Raw genomic sequence first — 18,593 nt, 5'->3', positions numbered from 1 at the left:
CTCTGCAGCTCGTGTCCAGCCCCGTGGTGACCGCGCACCCACACACCGGTTCAGCTGCCCCGAGGGTTAGGTTAGGACAGCCCCTACTCCGGGCTGCCTCTCCATCGCGGGTCCCCTGGGGGCCAGACCCCCGGTCGGCTCCCTGCCCCCACCGCCCTGCACCTGCTGTCCCCCGGTGCGCCGGGCCCCGCGTCGTAATGGGGAGCCACCACCAGGTGGCAGCCTTGTGCCACGCCGCAGTCGGCCCCCACCTCCCTGCCCGGAGCACCACCGGCCCAGGTGGGGAAGTGGGTCCCCTGGGGTCCGTCCGCTCTCACATCTCCCATGGGACAGACCCAACCTCCCACTCACCCAGGACCCGCGCCCCTGCCCACTGCCATGGTCCCACCCCTTCCTCAGGCAGGTTCTCTCCCTGCCCCCAGGCTCAGCGGCCACCTCCAGGAAGTCCTCCCTGACTGCTGGGCCCCGGCCTGTTCTTCCGTGGGCTCCTGCGCTGAGGAGCAGTGCCTGGGGGAGGGAGGGGTCTGGTCCCGAGGCTCCCCCCCCCCCCCGGGCTCGGGCTGCGGCGCTGAGGGTCCCTTCCCAGCTGGCCCCCTGGCTCCACTCCGTGTGTCTCGGCGTCTGAGCCCTGGGATGCGCTTTTAATGGGCGGCGAGGCGCCCTCCCTGGCCCCCACCCTGTGATCTGCGCCCCTCCCCACCGCTCCGAGCGGTTTCCCGAGCTTCAAAAGGCACATTAATTACTCTAATGAGGTCAGGAGAGACCCGCGCGCCGCCATCCGGAGCCGGAACAGCGCGCGCGCCTCGGGCTGCCGGGGGCTCCGCCCACTCCCCAGTCCCGGCCCGGCGCCCGGGCGGTAATTGGCGGCCCCTGCCAAGGTTAATGCACGATTAGCGGGGCGCGCGGCTGACAGCAGAGGGGAGAGGAGAGGCGGCGCTGGACCCGGCCGGCGTGCGTGTGCGTGTGTGTGCGTGCACGCGTGTGCGTGTGCAGGTGAGCACATGGGTGTGTGCGTGTTCATGTATGTGGTCGCGTGTGTGCGTGCGTGCGGTCATGTGTGCACACGCCGGCACAGGAGAGCGCGCCCACACTGAACACGCACTGCGTGGGCGGCTCGAGCCCGTGAGCCCGATGGCCTTGATCTGTGGTCTCAGAATCCTACCCGGCCTCAGCCTCCCGTCTGGGAAGTGGGGGCGGCCGGCAGTCCGGCCCCACCACCGCCCACAGCACACCCTCCCTGGGACGGGGTCTCGCCGTGACCCCACCCTCGGGGGTGGCTGTGCCCGGCCAGTGGCTGTGGCCCCCTGCTCTGACCCCACCCTGGGAGCCCCTTCTCCCCTGCAGCGCCCACACCCTGGGCACACACGGCTCCCAGCGGCACCTGCAGCGGCCGCACACACACACGTGCGTGGCCATCTACACGGACATCGAAGTCACACAAAGTCAAACCCCGGGTGCCCCAGCAGCTGCCGCTTGGCACAGCGTGAGCATGGAGGCCGCCGTGGGCGGACAGACCTCGTCTAGGACCCGGAGCCGGGGGGCAGCCAGAGCACGGAGGAGGGTCGGGGGCGGAGAGTCGAGCCGGGCAGCAGCAGGGGTGCGGTGGCCGGCAGGGTCCCCCGGCTGGGGTTTCGGGGCGTGGGCGTCGGGGGTCCTCACAGAGAACAGCGCCACCTCTGTTCTCAGTACCCGCCGGGCAGCGCGGTGCCGTGTCCGGGTCTGGTGCGCACCTGTCCCGGCCGCAGGTGGGGGACGGCGCAAGGGGTCGGGCTCCCCTTGGCCCTGCTCTGAGCCTCCCCCCAGCACCTGTGACCGCGCAAGGCCCGCTGCCCGCGTGGCCGGGCCGGGCTCCTGGATCCGGTGTGGGTTTGGTGCCACTTTTCCTGTAGCGAGGAATTTCTCCCCGGGTATTTTTAGCCTCCTCCAGGGCGACACAGACTTCCAAGGCCACCTCTGCCCTGCGGGCCGTGGCCTGAGGCGGACAGCGGGTGCTGGACGCGGGCTGGGGCTGGGCCTCGGGCGGAGAAGACCCTCCCCAGTCCTGGATTCTCGAGCCCAGGGGGGCGTCCTGGGTGTGGGCCTGGAGCTGACCGCCAGTCCTGCGTGATGCCTGACCCTAAATGACCCCGCCCCCAGAGCTAGCCTGACCCCTGCCCTTGACCCCTTACTCTGCACCGGCCCCCTTGCCCCACTGACCCCTGGCCGGCCGCCTCCAGGCTGGGAACAGCTCCCAACCTTGGTGCGGGCAGGGCCTTCCGTGTTCCCCCAGCGCCCGCTGGCCGGGCGGGGGTCCCCAGAGCAGCCTCGCCGGCGGCCAGGCCTCAGAGCCGCCCTGCCCTGGGCCCCGTGTCTCGGAGCGGCCAGCGGCGGGCGCGGGGAGGTTGAATGGGGGACGAGCCGCCTTTGTTCCTGTCCCCGCTCGGGCTCTGACCTTGAGAGAGAGACGAGAACAGAGGAGAGCGAAGCCTCGGCTCCAATCCGCTCGGCGGCGGTGGCGCCGGCTCGCGCCTCGGTGGCCCCTGCATGCAAATGAGGCTTTGCCAAGGTGGTCCCCTCACCCGCACGCCCCGTGGCTCCCCCTGCACAGGGGGTGAGTCCTGCAGGGCCCGGCCCACCCAGCCCTCTACCAGGCGGGGAGGGGGCGCGGGTACAAGGCAGAGGGAGCTCCCAGAATGCCCACCCTGAGCCAGGCCTGGCCCGCGTCCTGAGCTGGGATCCCCTGCCGCTCGGCTGCCCAGCAGGTGCACCCCTCCGACCATGTCCAGGCTCCCTGTAGTCGGTCAGGGTGCAGGACCTCAAGCCCAGGTCCCCCAGAGCAGAGGCGCTGGGTTCAGACCCTCACCCGGGTGGAGGCCTCCAGTGACAAGCAGGATCAGTGGGAAGAGAGGGGTGAGGGCTTCCAGGCAGGACACGGCCCGGTGGAGGAGCGGCAGGCACAGGCGACACGGCCCACGCACGTCAGCGACGGGGCCCAGATCCCTGGGCTTGGCTGTCACAGGGCTCTCACGGCGGGGAGCTTGGGCTCAGTAGCACTGGCGGGCCACCGCCAAGGCTGCAGAGCCCTGGTGCACACACACCCCAGGCCCGGCACCCTGGTAACAGCCTCCCCTCCACGAGCCTGGGTGGGGCAGAGCCGGAGGACAGGGCCCCCGATGCTGGGCCTGCGGGAGGGGTCGCTGAGAGTGGGCTGCCCGGGGCCTGTTCTGCCCATGGCCCAGGGCCCTGTCTCACACACACACACACACACACACCCCGCCTCTGCACTCCTAGCTGTCCACGGCCTTGCCGCAGCCTCGCTCGCACTCCAGGCTGCCCCGTCCCCGCGGGTGGGCCGGCTGCCCCGGGCCTGGCCACCCTAGGGCCGGCGTGAGGACTGCTTTTCCTGTTCTGCAGAAAGAGGAGGGGCTCCCCCGCACCCCACAAGGCGGCAGCGAGCCGAGGGAGCCTTGGCTGTCAGTCAGCTCCACTCCCAAACTCAACAGGGGACCTGGGTGGGGGCGGGGGGCGGCTTTGTGTCTGGGTTTTTCCCCAGGGACACTGCTGGAATCAGAGCGGGAAACCCAGATGAATCTGTCCAGGCTGGCTCTGCACAGCCGTCTGGTCTGGGGTGCGTGGGAGGGGGCGTGGAGGGCCCCTGCGAGGAGGAGACCCTCCCAGGCCGTCCGGGTGCTGGTGGGGCGCCCCTGCGGAGCTGGGGGGGGTCGCCGGGCCAGCAGGCTGCTGATGGGGCGCCCTGCCCTGGACGTGTCTGTGCGGGCGGGCCTGGACGGGAGGCGCGGCGGAGGCGGGAGACCCCAGCCCAGGCCCCGTGCGGCCCGGGCGCGGCGGGAGGGGGCGCCCGCGGCCCTCCCGGCGCTCGCGCGGGACAAAGGCCGGAGCCCCGGCCCCTCCCGGTGTGTGCGGGCCCCGCTCCGAGCGTCTGCGCGGCCGGGTCCAGCGCCCGGGCCGCCCCCTCCAGCGCCCGGGCCGCCCCCCGGCGCCCGCCGCCTGGCTTCTCGGCGCCCGAGGTCGCGCGCGCGCGGAGAGAGGCGGGGGGCGAGGGGATCTCCAAGCGCCGCCGCGCCCTCCTCGCGCCCGCCCCCGCGCCCGCCCGCTCGGCGGCGGCGAGGAGGCGGAGACGGCTGGCAGGCGGCGGCCGGGAGAGAGCGCGGCGGCCGGACCGGGGGCCATGGCGCCCCGCGCAGCGCCCGCTGCTGCCGCTGCTGCTGCTGCTGCTGCCGCTGCCGCCGCCGCCGCCCTGCGCGCGCGCGGAGGACGCCGCCCGCGGCAACTCGGACCGCTACGCCGTGTACTGGAACCGCAGCAACCCCAGGTGAGCGGCCGCGCGGGGTGCCAGGACCCCGCCGCCCCGCGCCCCGGCTGCGCGGGGATCCCCCAGGGGACGTGGCGCCTCGGAGTTGGGGGACCCGCGCTGCTCCGGGCGTGCGGCCCCGCGCAGACTTGGGGGAGTGCGCACCCTGCCTTCCCCGGAGCGCCCGCGGCTCCCGGAGTTCAGGGGACCCCGCTGGCGCCCTCCGAAGCCCATCCCTCGCCGGACTTGGGGGGACCCCGCAACAGGCTCTGGAGTTGGTGGGGCTCTCCCGGGACCTGGCTGTGAGCCGGCTCTCAGCCGCGGGCCGTGGTCCTCGGGCCCAGGTGCGTCCCGCCGGTGGGTCCCCAGATGAACTTGAGGAAGTTGGAGCGTCCCCTCCCGGACCTCGGTGTGCACCCCGGGGGATGCCTGCTCCTGCGTCTCCGGGACCAGGGATCGGAGACACTTCACGGCCTGGGGTCAGCGTGGGAGGTGCAGCAGGGGAAGGTCCCCTTCTGCCCTCCTGGTGCTGATGGGGAAACTGAGGCGCAGAGGGGCTGAGGCGCCGGCTCAAGGTCACAGCGAGGGGAGCAGAGCTGGGGTGGCCCCGGCGGCCGGGTGCCCAGCCGGCCACTCCCGACAGCCGCGCAGCCCGGGGCACCGAATGCAGGGTGGGTGGAGGCAGCAGAGCCCCCTTTAGTCCGCGCAGGAAAACTTTGCTGGTGACCGGCCGCGTCCTCCGGACCATGCCGGGCTCCGGACGCCTGGAGTGGCCCCCGGGGGGACCGTGGGAGACGGGGTTTTGGGGGTCCTGCAGCTCGCCGCCAGCCCCAGCATTGAGCATCCGTCTCCCCAGGGCGGGATGCTGCACTGTCCCCTGCCCCGGTCACTCTCCCTGTCCCAGCTGCTTCCTGTGCCGGCCAAGCCACTCTCGGGAGCCGCTGTCCCCTGCTGTCCCCTGCTCTCCCCCGCTGTCCCTCAAAGTTGCAGAGGCAGGCTCTGGGACAAGGGCGGCCAGTGTCCCGGCGTGGGGGCAGGGAACGTGTCCAGACCCCCCCCCCCCCGTAGTTGCCTGGCTGAGGGGGTCAGGTCCCCCCGGGGTGGAGGGCAGGGACCCCGGGCCTCGGCGGGACGGCCCGGCCACCAAGGAGCTGTCCCAGCCGCCGCTGTGCTGGTCACATGTGGATTTGATTGAGGCTCTTCCCTGTCGCTGGCCGCACGGGGAGCCCGGCGGGCAGCTCTTCCCAGCCCAAGTTTTTGGTTTCAGCCCTGGAATCCGCCGTCCCCGGCGTGGCTTGTCCTTTGTTCTAGCAAACGCCAAACGCTCGGGGAGCCGGGAACAGAGACGGAAGGGGGTCACTGGGGCCGCCCCGCTGCCCCCACCTGCCACGGAGGCGAGCCCGGCGGCCGGGGCAGATCCTCAGCTGGGGCAAGGCGGTGACCCCCGTGCCTGGCTTGGGCCGGCCACTTGGTCACCTCCTGTTGCTCTGTGTCTGACCTCGCAGCTCCGGCCGCTGCCCACGGGGACGGCCTGTGAGGCTGCAGAGACCCTGGCAGCACCGGGGCCTTCCTCAGCCTCCTCTTCCTCTGCCTCCTTCCTGGGGCTTCCCAGCTGCCGGCCCCCCGCAGCAGGACCCATGGCCCGGGCAAGCCCCCCGCGATGCTGCGGAGCGGGGTCCTCGGCAGCCTGGGGGGCCTCCCCGGAGACCCCAGGCCAGGGCCAGCTGGGCCAGAAGCAGTGCCCGGTAGCATCCGAGAGGACCCCTTGATGGACCGAACCCTGGGGAGAGGAGGTGCCCGGCGGCACCCGGGGCCCGAGGGGCGCAGCAGGGCTGATGGCGGGGAGGTGGGGAGGTGGGGAGGCGGGGGACCCTGAGGCCGGGAGCCGGGCACACACGAGGTTGGAATGGCAGTCCCAGATGAGGTCCGGTCCAGCCCCGGGGTGGGGGCTCCCAGGCACAGCCGCACGGCAGAGAGGCCACCGCCCCTCCACCGGGGCCGGCCGGTACCTGGGCTGAGGCAGTACGTGTGTGCGGCTGGTTCCCAAATTACCTTCTCCCGCTGTGAAATGCATTTCCTGTGCGCTCACGGCTGCTGGAGGTCTCTGAGGGAGCGCCCCCACCCCTCCGGGCTGCTCTGGGGTGGGGCCCCGCGGCCGGCCCGGCCGGCCGGCCCCGGCACCCTCACCGCTCGGCTGTCGGCATCCGTTCACCCGGCCCCATCTTGGGCTGGGGCCACCCTGAGCTGGCTACCGGGGCCTCTCTGGAACACGGCATTCTGTGTGCGTGTGCCCAGCGCCTCCCGTGCAGTGGGTAGGGGGTGCATCCGTGTGCGTGTGTGTGTGCAGTGGGAGGGGGTGCGTCCGTGTGCGTGTGCAGTGGGAGGGGGTGCGTCCGTGTGCATGTGCAGTGGGAGGGGGTGCGTCCGTGTGCGTGTGCCCAGCGCCTCCCGTGCAGCCGCGGGTCACACTCAGCGGCAGCGTGGCCAGACGTCCTCGTCCACCACATGTGGGTGTCCTGGGGGGCCCCAGAGCTGCATGTCTGTGTGTGGGGTGCAGCGTAGCTGGCTGTCTCACGTGTCTGCGTGACTCTGCTCGCGTGTGTGTCTGCACACTGAACGTCTGCAGGGGCTGGGGCACACGGGCGCATGCGTGTGTCATGTGTGTGTTCGGCTGTGTGGATCTGCAGGGGCTGGGGCACACGGGCGCATGCGTGTGTCATGTGTGTGTTCGGCTGTGTGTGTCTGCAGGGGCTGGGGCTCACGGGCGCATGCGTGTGTCATGTGTGTGTTCAGCTGTGGGGGTTCCGTGCCTGTGGCCATGTGTGTCTGTCTATGGTCTTTGTGGGGGGCGGCTCTGGCTGCCCCCCGACCCCGGCCCTCACGCTGGTGGCCCTGTTTGCCCCCCACCCCCAGAGACAGTGCCAGAGCAGGGACCACAGGGCGGCCCCGTGTCATGGGAGATCCACAGCCCAGCGCCCGGCGGTGCCGACCCCGGTGGAGGCTCTGGGATTGGCACCTGCCCCCACCAGGCATCCTGGGGCAGTGGCCACCGTCCTTGGGACCTGATGACCCTCTGTGTGGCAGCATCCGACCCGCAGGGGCCTGGTGCCCGTGGCCGAGGTGACAGGCGTCCCCCTCCCCCAGTCTCGGGGACCCGGCTTTGGAGGGGATGACGCTGTGTTTGCTGCATTAGGAATTTTTGTCTTGAAGAAGCCCATATGGCAGCTATGGGGGTGCTTGGAGATAGGCGGTGGGTCAGGGATCGGGGCTGGAGCATGGGACCTGGGGCCTGGGGCTCGGGCCCAGGGGTGGGGCCCAGGTGGGACCTCCGGGAGCAGCTTGGCTGCTCCGGATCCCGTGGTTCCTTTGTGACGTGGGCTGAGGTGGCCCTGCATGAAGCCAGGGCTGGGCTGACGGGAGCCGGGCGTGGTATGGAAGGGTCAGGCGCAGGTGTGGTCCGAGGGGCATGGAGGACCCTGCCCAGGGAGGGGCGTGGAGGCGGCCCCTGCTGTGGGAGGAGTTCCGTGTGCCCCGGCTGGGCTCCCACATCCAGCCTGTGTTCTAGCCCACGGTGAGGTCTCTGTCTGGGGATCCCACGGCCTCGCCAGCCCCAGGCTCGGGGTCCATGGGCACTGGCTGTCCACTCGCTGGGGTCTGACCTCCACCTGTCCCCTCGAGGGTCCACGGGCAGCTCTGAGGGTCCCCGCAGGGTCAGGGCACAGGTGCGTGCGTGGGGCTGGCAGGTGGCGCTGCGGGGCCCGTGGCCTCCCTGTGGGTCTGCTCCGTCCTGGGGCTGTGACCCGAGGTGTCGAGCCCGGCGGCGCCGCGGTTGCTTTTGGGGGGTTTGCTCTTTCGGCTGCTCCATTCTGCTGTCCATGCGGGGGCGGCTGCCTCCGTCCCCATCCCGCCGTGTGGCCACCGCGGGCAGGGGAGCCATGGGATTGATGTTCCAACCTGAACCAGGCCTTGGGCTCCGCCTGCTCCGTGCCTTCGGGCATGGGGGTTATGTGCCTCGGTCTCCCCGAGCGGGACCCGTGGATGGCGTTGGCTTCCAGGTGCCGCGTTCACCGGGCAGCACGGCACACCCCAGCGCCTGCCCTGGGGGTCGGGCGCCCCGGGTTCACAAACAGCCGAAGCCCCCCGAGAGAGAGGAATTCGTCAGCCTCTGGGGAGTCGGGCACAGGCGAGGTGTCGGGGGCCAGCCAGGTGCACCATGGCGGGGGGGGGGGCAGGGCAGGCCGGGGACCCACAGCCTCGGCCTGGGCTCCACATCCGGCCGCCTGTGCCTCCCGGAGACCGCGGCTCTCCCGCGCCATCTTTTGTTGCTGTCCGACCCCGTTCGTTCGCTTCGACGCTGGGGCCCTGCCTCAGTTTACCCTCCTGCACTTTTCTTCTCTGGCTGACCCTCTCTCTCCGGGGACCCTGGTTTCTTTCAGCCCTCAGACAGGTCTGCTCAGCCCCTCCGAAAGCCGGGGGTGGGTGGGGAAGTCCCCCTGTCCCTGGGCCAGGTCGGGTGGCCGGGAAGGGCAGGGCGTGGGGAGGGGCCGGGAGGGCTGCCTGGGAGCCGGTGGAGTGCAGGTGAGGCCGGCGGAGGGGGGCAGGGAGACACAAAGCGCCAATCCCAAAATCGGCCGTTAACCCCGTAGTGAGGATCCGGTCTCTGCCTCTCTTGCTAGGTACCCGCGTACCTGCCCAGGGAGCGCGAAGGCTTTGTCTCACTCTTGGGGCTGGGGTGGGAGGGCTCGGCTTGGAGCAGGCGCCCCCCTGGGCAGGGGCAAGGCGCCCGCCCCTGCTGGAGCTGCCGGCGCCGGGTTGGAGCTGGGGAGGGGGAGATGCCCAGCTCTGGAAGCCAGAGCTGGTGGGGGGCTTCCCTTAGGACCTGCCTGCCTGGGGGTCCTCGCCCCCCACACCTGGGGGCTGCTCTCTGCTCCCCACAATTCTGGCATCTCAAAGTCCTTGAACCCTTGGTCTTTTTAGGTCAACAGCCATCGTGTACCGCTGTGCACCGGGCCGGTGCGGGCCACTGGGTAGGAGCAGAGAGTGGAAAGGCACACCTGTGGCGGAGGTGGCGGGGGGGGGGGGGGAGCGGGCAGGGACAGGGACAGGGACAGGAACAGGCAGGAGCAGGTGGCCGGGAGGGAGACGGAGAGGAGAGGAGAGGAGGAGGAGGAGGGTGGACCTCATTCAGCTCTGAGGGACGCTGGAGGGCTTCAAGCCCCCCGCCCCAGAGCCTGGTCTACAATGGGAACAGCTGGTCCTGGGTTTGGGGAAGTCGGGGTTCTCCCCCTGGGCGTCATCGCAGGGATGGGAGCAAAACCGAGGGCTGGGTTGGGGGTAGCCAGATCCGACCCGCCCCCCACTCCCTGGATCTCCCACCGCGGCCACCCCCATGGGGCCTGGCTGGGTGCCGCCGCCGTCCCGTCCGCCCACTGATCGGTGGGCCTCGCACGGGCCAGGAGAACAGCCTCGGCATGGACCGTGAGACGCCCGTGCTGGGCGGCTGAACTTGACCCTCAGCCCCGTCAGAGTGGCCCTCGCTGTGCACAAGCCCCGGGGTCTCCAAGTGGCCGTGAGGTGGACGGGCTGGGGGGAAGCCGAGGCGTGGAGATGGAGGGTGAACCGCACGGCCCACCCGGGATAGAACTGGGCCCGGCGGCCCAAGGCCAGCCCCTGCCTGGAGGTCGGCTCTGCGCTTGACCTGCCTCTGTGCCGGGCTCAGGGGTGGGGTGAGCTCCCCGTGGGTCCCCAGCAGCTGAGGCCAGATGGGCGGTGCAGCCAGCACGGGGGCGTGGGTGGGAGCCCAGCACATGCCCTCACCAGGCCTCAGTTTACCCAGCCCGTGCGGGGAGGGGAGCCGCCACCCCCTCGGCTGCGCACAGCTTTGAAGTGCTAATCAGGCGCTCTCAGGGCCCCCCTGTGCCCCCCTCGGCCGGGCCGCTTTACATGACAGGGGCCCGTGGGACCGCGGCAGGGAGATCTAAGGGCGCCTGCCGCTGTAGCCCGAGGCGGTGATGGAAGGGGAGCCCGCGGCTGACCTCCATCCTCCAAGGTGAGGCGGGGTCGGGGAGCTCCCCGGAGGAAGGGGCAGGCAGGACAAAGGCTGGGAGACTGCGTGGGGGGGGGGGGTCAGAGGCCGGGGGACAGCTGGTGGCCGCCGGATCCTGGGGACGCGGAGGCACGGCTCGGTCTCCGGTTCGGGTGCTCAGAGACGGCACGAGGCTCGCGGGGGGTCGCCCAGGACGGGAGGGGTGGGGCAGCTCCGAGCTGGGCACCAAGTGTAATCCCGGGGTGCTGACGGGGGTGGGCTGTGGCCTCCTCCACGCGTAGGAGAGGCGTGGGCAGGGAATTCCTGGTTCTGTGGAGGCCTGGGCTGCAGACCCCACGGTGCAGAGATCAACCCGCCCGGGCGCACCTGCTCATTGGCACATGGTTACCCAGCATGCCCGCGGCCCACCTCAGGGTCCGCCCTGCTGTGCTGCTGCTGGGGACACTGAGGCCAGGGGGTGGCCGGCCAGGCAGGAGGCTGCGGGCACCAAGGCTGGGGCCGTCCACGAGCTGGGCGTCCAGCCCCGTCCACCTCTCTGGCGACCTAGCTCCAGTGTACCCCATCCTCGCACGCCTTCCTCCTCCCTCAGCCACCCACCCCCTCCCGGCAGGTTCCACGCGGGCGCGGCGGGCGACGGCGGCGGCTACACGGTGGAGGTGAGCATCAACGACTACCTGGACATCTACTGCCCACACTACGGGGCGCCACTGCCCCCCGCGGAGCGCATGGAGCACTACGTGCTGTACATGGTCAACGGCGAGGGCCCACGCCTCCTGCGACCACCGGCAGCGCGGCTTCAAGCGCTGGGAGTGCAACCGGCCCGCGGCGCCGGGGGGCCCGCTCAAGTTCTCCGAGAAGTTCCAGCTCTTCACCCCCTTCTCCCTGGGCTTCGAATTCCGCCCCGGCCACGAGTACTACTACATCTGTGAGTGACCGGCCCCTTCAGGGGGAAACTGAGGCTCGAGGCGGGGTCCCCGCCCCCACCAATGACCTGGCCTCACGGGGACCTCGGCTGCCCGCTCCGCCCACTCTGGTCTGGGTTCCCCACCAGGGACCCCCGCCAGCCACCCTCACTTTGAAAACGGAGGAGGGAGGCCAGCGCTGTGGCTTAACAGGCTAATCCTCTGCCTTGCGGCGCCGGCACACCGGGTTCTAGTCCCGGGATTCTATCCCGGTTGCCCCTCTTCCAGGCCAGCTCTCTGCTGTGGCCCGGGAAGGCAGTGGAGGATGGCCCAAGTCCTTGGGCCCTGCACCCGCATGGGAGACCAGGAGAAGCACCTGGCTCCTGGCTTTGGATCAGCGAGATGCGCCAGCTGCAGTGGCCATTGGAGGGTGAACCAACGGCAAAGGAAGACCTTTCTGTCTCTCTCTCACTATCCACTCTGCCTGTCCAAAAAAAAAGAAAACGGAGGAGGGAAAGTGACCTCCAGGGCCTAGCACTGGAAGGGGGAGCATGGAGGGGGGAGCAGGGTGGACCCCACGGTGTGGGGATGGACTGGGCAGGGCCCCCAGAGACCCCCGAGAAGGCCCAGGGATGGCAGCAGTAGCGGGGGGCAGGGCTCCTGTGCCGGGTGGGAGATACAGGAGCGGCTTGACCCTGGCTCAGCCACGACCCTGGCTCCTGCATGGCTGGGGACCGGGGGGAAGCCCCCCTTGGCCTCGGGCTCCCTGCCGCTGGTCTGAGGGGGGCTGGGGACCCCCCAGCCACCCCTGTGTCCTCCCTGCACTGGTTTGGATTTTCTTCCTTGTGGAGGGGCGGGCGGGGGAAGAGGAGGAGGTGTACAAATGAAGTCCCCGTAACAGAAGAAAAATTGCATTTTTCCTTCCGAGACAGGAGCTTCGTAAAGATAATTATCGTAATCGCCGTTCCTGTCTGTGACCGAGGCTGTTTTTATTACACGTGGCCAGAGGTGGCGGCCACCCAGCATGTGGGGGGCCCTGGGCCCGGCAGGGACAGCCCAGCCGCGCCCGCGTGCACTCCGCCAGCCCGGAGCCCGGGGATCACCTGGCTACCCTGGGTTTTGCCGACTGGCTGACGACACATGTACGTGCATCGCTCATTCCTGGTGCCAGCCTGAGCCGCCCTGTGCCGGGCAGACACGGGCACCCCCAGCCTTGAGGGCCAGGGCCGGGGGCAAGGGGGATGCTGGGGCTTTGATGTACGATCGGGAGGTGTGTTTTTTTTTTTTTTTTTGACAGGCAGAGTGGATAGTGAGAGAGAGAGACAGAGAGAAAGGTCTTCCTTTGCCGTTGGTTCACCCTCCAATGGCCGCTGCGGCCGGCTCATCGTGCTGATCCGAAGCCAGGAGCCAGGTTCTTTTCCTGGTCTCCCATGGGGTGCAGGGCTCAAGGACTTGGGCCATCCTCCACTGCACTCCCTGGCCACAGCAGAGAGCTGGCCTGGAAGAGGGGCAACCAGGACAGAATCCGGTGCCCCGACCGGGACTAGAACCCGGTGTGCCAACGCCGCAAGGCGGAGCATTAGCCTGTTGAGCCGCGGCGCCGGCCCGATCGGGAGTTTTATAGGTGGCTTCTCAGGCTGGGCATCCTCGGGAGGTCTTGGGGGCCGGGAACACCTGCCTGCTAATCTTCACCCCTCTTCCAGCTGCCACGCCCCCCAACGCCGTGGACCGGCCCTGTCTGCGCTTGAAGGTTTACGTACGGCCGACCAGTAAGTGCTCTTGGGGCCCAGCAGCGCCCGGGCCCCCGCCCCTCTGTCCTCAACCCACGGAGCCATCTTGTGCTCAGAGGAGCCAGGATTGGGAGTGGGCCAGCCCGGCCTTGTAGGTCCCACAGCCTCGGCCGTGGCTGGGCCAGGCCCTGCCCCGAGCCTCAGTTTACCCATCTGTGGGCTTTGCAGACCCCTGAGAGTGGAGGTGGAGGCCACGCACCTGCGTCCCGGGGGTGGGGGGAGGCTCCCGGAAGGAGAGGGACCCCAGGCCGAGACGCGCAGGGCTCTCGGCCCCTCCCAGGGCGCAGGCCGGCCTGGCGGGTGGCTGCGGGTGCACACGGAGCCGGAGGTTTGGTGGCGCACGGGGCGCAGGGCGCGGGCCGGGGGCAGAGCCGCCCACTGACCGCTGCCCGCTGCCCGCCCGCAGACGAGACGCTGTACGAAGCGCCCGAGCCCATTTTCACCAGCAACAGCTCCTGCAGCGGCCTGGGCGGCTGCCTCCTGCTGTGCACCGTGCCGGTGCTCTGGAGCCTGCTGGGCTCCTAGTGCCCGCCGGACGCCCACCCCGACCGCCTCAGAGACCAAAACGCTCTGCCGCTCCCCGACCGGTGCTGCCCGGGCCGAGCGCCTCCCGGGGCGTCGGAGACCCCTGCAGAGCCTCTCCACGACTTGAGTATTTTTAGTGTTATTTTTCATGGTTTTTAATTTAATTTATTCCCGCCGTCTCCCGCGTCTTGGGAGGGGCGGGGGTCCCTGGCCCCCCGGGGGAGGGGGCTCCGGGGACACTGGGTCTGCTCCTGTCTGCTGTGCAGACCCCCGGTGCCGGGGACGGGCCAGCCTGAGGCCGGGTCCCTCCGTACCGCCACCCGCCCCTTGCTCCGGGCCCGGCCACCCTCGGAGGCTGCGAAGACCTTACATTTCTGTAAATAGAGCCAGTGAGTATATACTGTGATTTATTTTTAATGTATTCCTGCCGACCGACTCGAAAGTCTTTTTTTTTTTTTCCCAGCCCTTCGTGGGGGTCTTTTATTTTGGCGGGGGGTGTGGGTGGACTTTTTAGAGTAGACACTGCACTTCGCAATAAGCTTGTTTCGTCTGTCGGAGCCCCCTCCCCGCGACGCTGTGGACGTTTCTGGGAAAAATGAAGACGTACAGCCCGGAGGGGGAGGGGAGGCTGCGGGGCGGGAGCCTCCCGCGCCCCCTGCCCGGGGCGGGGCGGGGGCGCCCTGTTTCTACAGATTCCGTTCCCCTGCCCCTCTCCTGACTGTGTTTTCTACATATTCTATATAAATCTATTTCGTGCACGGTCGCCGCCCTCCGCTCGCGGCGCGCCGGCGGGGGGCGCGGGGGCGGCGGCGCCACGCCTGGAGCTGGCGCCCCCGCCCCGCCCCCACCACAACCGACTTTGGACTCTGTATTTTTTATAATAAAAGAGCAGAAGCCTGCGAGGCTGTGGCTGTTCTCTGTGTCGCACCGGCGGGGAGCTGGGTCTGGCGTCCGGGCCCCTGGGCGCAGGTGGAATCCTGGGGGCTGTGCGTGGCTCTGCCACCAGGCGTGGGAGGGGGCGTGTCTCGGGCGGCCGTTCCCGGGCCTTGGTCCCTCCCCTGTGGCCGCTGGGCAGTGGACGGCAGAGGGCTTGCTGACAGCCACAGCAGGGGCTGGCAAGTGCCCCTCGCCAGCACCCGCGCGTCAGGGCTGGGGAGAGGCGCGCAGGCCCCGGCCCTGCCCCAGGAGCCACTCGCCGCTGCTCTGTGACTCAGTTTCCCCAGCCGCAGTGGGGGGGGCTGTCTCTGCACCCCGCTCTCGATCGCCCGGGACGCATCTGTGGGCCAGGCCCGGCCGGAGGGGAGGGAGGCAGAGGGGCCGGTGCCCCCGCGGGCCTCCGGCTGCATCCCGCCCCCTTGGCGGCAGCGTCGGGGCGCGGTCAGCCGGGAGGGAACGCTCTTGGCCAATTAATTCAGCGGCGCTGGGCCGGGCGACGGGCTGCCTCCTGATGAGCCGCGCGCGGCACAAAGGCAGCTGTGTGTGCCGGCCGCCCCTGCCCGCGCGGACGGCCGGCTGGGCAGGCCCCGGGGATCGCCGGAGCGGGAGGCGGCTGCCCGGCCTGCGGACGGCCCTGGGGGGGCGCGGGCGGGGTCCGGAGCTGACTGATGCTGTCATTACAACACAGATTGATGGATAAATAATTCACACGGCGCACGGGCCGTCACGGAAAGCGCATGCCCATGGATTCTCATCCACTGGGCTCACGCAGCCGGCACCCCCGTTTCCAGAACGCCCTAACCCGTAAGGGAGGCCCCTGCCCGCCAGGGAGCCCGCCCAGCGTGGCCTCCGTGTCCCGTCTCTGAGGGCCGCGGCAGACCTCCGGGCGGGCAGACCTCGCCCTGCGCCTGGCTGTGCTGGTGCCGTCCTCCTGCACCAGGTGATGGCATTTAGGCCATTTCCACCTTATTTTTGAGACAAAGTTTTTAACGCAAAAGGTGAGTGGGTACAGGTGAGGACGGTTCTGTTGATGCCCCCCCGCCCCGGGACCTTGGCGCCCACTGCCCCCTGGCCCCACGGACTGCTGCTCTCCCTCCCATGACCCCCCCCCACTGGCATGGGCGGCTCACAGCAGGGTCCTCGCACCCTGGAAGCCCCGGAGGGCAGAGGCCGGGTCTGTCGTGGCCGGAACTGGGACCAGGGCCCTGCCCGTAGCAGAATCCCCCTGCACCTGCTGTCAGCCTCCTCATACCTGGGCCTGCACACACCCCTGTGCAGCCCCACGCACCCGTTCTGCAGCTTCCCCCCGATGGGGGACCAGCAGCAGCGAAGAGTGGCCACACACCCCAGCAGCGGCAGTGACACGGGGTGGGGGTGTTCAGGGCCCCTCGGCACAGCTGGGGAGCCCACGCTGCCCCCAGCCCCTGGGGGCCATCAGGATGCCGGTGACATACGAGGGGAGGGTGAGGGCCCCTCGGCACAGCTGCACAGCTGGGGAGCCCATGCCACCCCTGAGCCCCAGCCCCCGGGGCCATCAGGATGCAGGTGGGGGGGTGAGGGCCCCTCAGCACAGCTGGGGAACCCATGCCACCCCTGAGCCCCAGCCCTGGGGGCCATCAGGATGCCGGTGACATACGGGGTGGGTGAGGGCCCCTCGGCACAGCTGGGGAGCCCACGCCGCCCCCAGCCCCAGCCCCCGGGGCCATCAGGATGCCAGTGATGGGGGGGGTGGTGAGGGCCCCTCGGCACAGCTGCACAGCTGGGGAACCCATGCCACCCCGAGCCCCAGCCCCCGGGGCCATCAGGATGCAGGTGGGGGGGTGAGGGCCCCTCGGCACAGCTGGGGAGCCCACGCCGCCCCCAGCTCCAACCCCCGGGGCCATCAGGATGCCAGTGACGGGGTGGGGGGTGAGGGCCCCTCGGCACAGCTGCACAGCTGCACAGCTGGGGAACCCATGCCACCCCGAGCCCCAGCCCCCGGGGCCATCAGGATGCCGGTGACACGGGGGGGGGGGGGGTTTGAGGGCCCCTCGGCACAGCTGGGGAGCCCACGCTGCCCCTGAGCCCCAGCCCCCGGGGCCATCAGGATGCCGGTGACATGGGGGGGGTGAGGGCCCCTCGGCACAGCTGGGGAGCCCACGCTGCCTCTGAGCCCCAGCCCCCGGGGCCATCAGGATGCCGGTCCCGTGCGGAGCCTTTTCCGGCCCAGAGGCTGCAGCGGGAAGCGACTCCTCTCCCGCGGCCGGTTACTGCCGCCTCGGTGCCCGCCTCAGGCAGGGGAGGGGGAGCCCGAGAACCCTGCCGGCGGCTGCAGCCCTGAACCGCCTCCCCTCTGGGCTCTTGGCCACCTGTGGCCCTTTCTCTGAGCCTCCGCGTCTCCTCCACACATCCAGGCGAGGAGAAGCCCCCAGCCCCTCACCCGCCGGCCCACACGGCCCTGAGAGGGGGGCACCTCCAGCGGGGGCGGGCACAGCTGGAAGGGGAAGCCCCCGCGGCCGCCCCGCGGACCCAGGCTGTGCCCCTCCGGTGCCCGGCGCCTCGCCCCTGGCAGCTCCCTGGCCGGTTGGTGCCGCTCTGTGCCCTAGGCTCACCCTCTCTGCCCACTTCTTGTCTGTCAGACGTCTGGGTCTCGGTCACTGCTGGTCCCAGTGCCCACGGCCGGCCGGGCACACGCAGGGCCTCAGCGGATGCTTGTGAAAGAATGGATGGACGCCATGCACGTGTGCGTGCGTGTGTGCGTGTGTGTGTGTGCGTGTGCGCGCCACAGGAGGAGGCTGTGAGGCCCGGGCCCTGTTCGTTGCAGGTGGCCAGGCGGCCACTGATGGACAAACTCAAAGTGGGTTCGCAGCCCAAGTCCCTGCGGAGCCGTGGATCCCACAGGTCGGCGCCAGCGGGGGCTGGGGATGGCGGCCAGGCCGGCGTGGCTGTTGGAGAGGCCTCGCGGTCCTGTTCCCCTCGGAGCGCTCCTGGCCCCGGCATGACAGCAGCCCTGGGGGCCGTCAGCACCGCACTCGGGTGGGGCTGGGACTGGGGGCACGGGGTGGGCTGTGCTCCCTGGGGTCTCGGACCAGAGGCCAGGGCGTGGACAGCAGGAGGGGGAGGCCGGGACAGCTGCGGGCGGATCTGGGGCGGACCCAAGGCCATGGGTGGGGACAGACGCCGGGCTGGGGGTTCTGAGGACCAGGGCGTGGGGGGGTCCATCACCCCCTCTCCTCGGGACAGCAGTGCAGGGGCAGTACCAGCGGGCAGCGTCCCCCGCACCACGGCACAGGCAGGGCCGCTCGGGTGCGACCCCTCCGCCCTGGGTCTCCGCGGCCTGCCACCCCACCCCCGACAGCCGGTGCCAGCCGCATTGATCTAGAAATGGGGACAGAGGCCGGGAGCTGGCGCCCGATTCGGATGGACACTGTGGTCGCATGGGAGCTCCGGAGGGAGACACCCTCACCTATGCAGGGGGGAGCGGGCGAGCCCCAGGTCCCCAGGGTCCGAGCTGTGTGGCTGTCTGTCCCAGGGTGGCCCGCGGTGTCTGATTCTGGGGGCTGCCGCTCCCCCTGGGCCAGCTCAGGGCCATGCCCCCTCCCCAGGGAACATTCGCGACACCCCCAGCTCTGACATCCACGCAGGGGCTTAGCCCTGGGTCAGAGATGCCCCTCCCCCACTGGCCGTGTGGCTGGGGGTCTGGCGGCCACAGCGCCTGGCTTTTTGGGGTCAGAGAGTCCAGTCCACAAAGTCCTTTCGACAGAGTGGCCCCTGCCTGCCCAGAGGGGCGGGTGTGGGGCAGGGCCCTTGGGGACCCGCCTCCCTCCCCGCAGGCTTTCTGGGCACCTCCGGGGCGCCCCCTTGGATAAGAGGGAAGCTGAAGAAGCCCCGCCCCGAAGGGGGTTCCTGAGGGAGGAAGAGGAGGCAGAGGACAGGTGCTTCTGGCCCCAGGGGCCTCGTGGAAAGGGGGGAGGGGCAGCGGCTGCTGGCCTGCGCCCCCTCCGCCCCTCCCCCCCTCCGCCCCTCCCCTCCTCCGCCCCCTCCCCGTCAGGAACCTGACCCCAGCGGGGGGGGGGGACCTGCACCCCCAACCTCACGCCCTCCCTTACCCCAAACCCTGCAGG

At 70.3% G+C, this 18,593-nt stretch overlaps 1 protein-coding gene across 1 annotated transcript; it reads left to right on the top strand.

The window, feature by feature from the left end:
* The first annotated feature begins 3,723 nt into the window (after nt 1-3,723).
* On the top strand, nt 3,724-13,642 carry EFNA2 (ephrin A2). Its single transcript, XM_062184862.1, is given in 6 exon segments — nt 3,724-3,893; nt 3,959-4,312; nt 10,948-11,101; nt 11,103-11,262; nt 12,943-13,008; nt 13,436-13,642. Coding segments are annotated over 6 exon segments (1,023 nt in total). The 3' UTR covers nt 13,555-13,642.
* The last annotated feature ends 4,951 nt before the right edge of the window (nt 13,643-18,593 follow it).

The sequence above is a fragment of the Lepus europaeus genome, unplaced genomic scaffold, assembly GCF_033115175.1.
Source record: "Lepus europaeus isolate LE1 unplaced genomic scaffold, mLepTim1.pri SCAFFOLD_105, whole genome shotgun sequence".
In the NCBI taxonomy this organism is placed as follows: Eukaryota; Metazoa; Chordata; class Mammalia; order Lagomorpha; family Leporidae; genus Lepus; species Lepus europaeus.
This window is presented reverse-complemented; position numbering and strand designations above follow the sequence as displayed.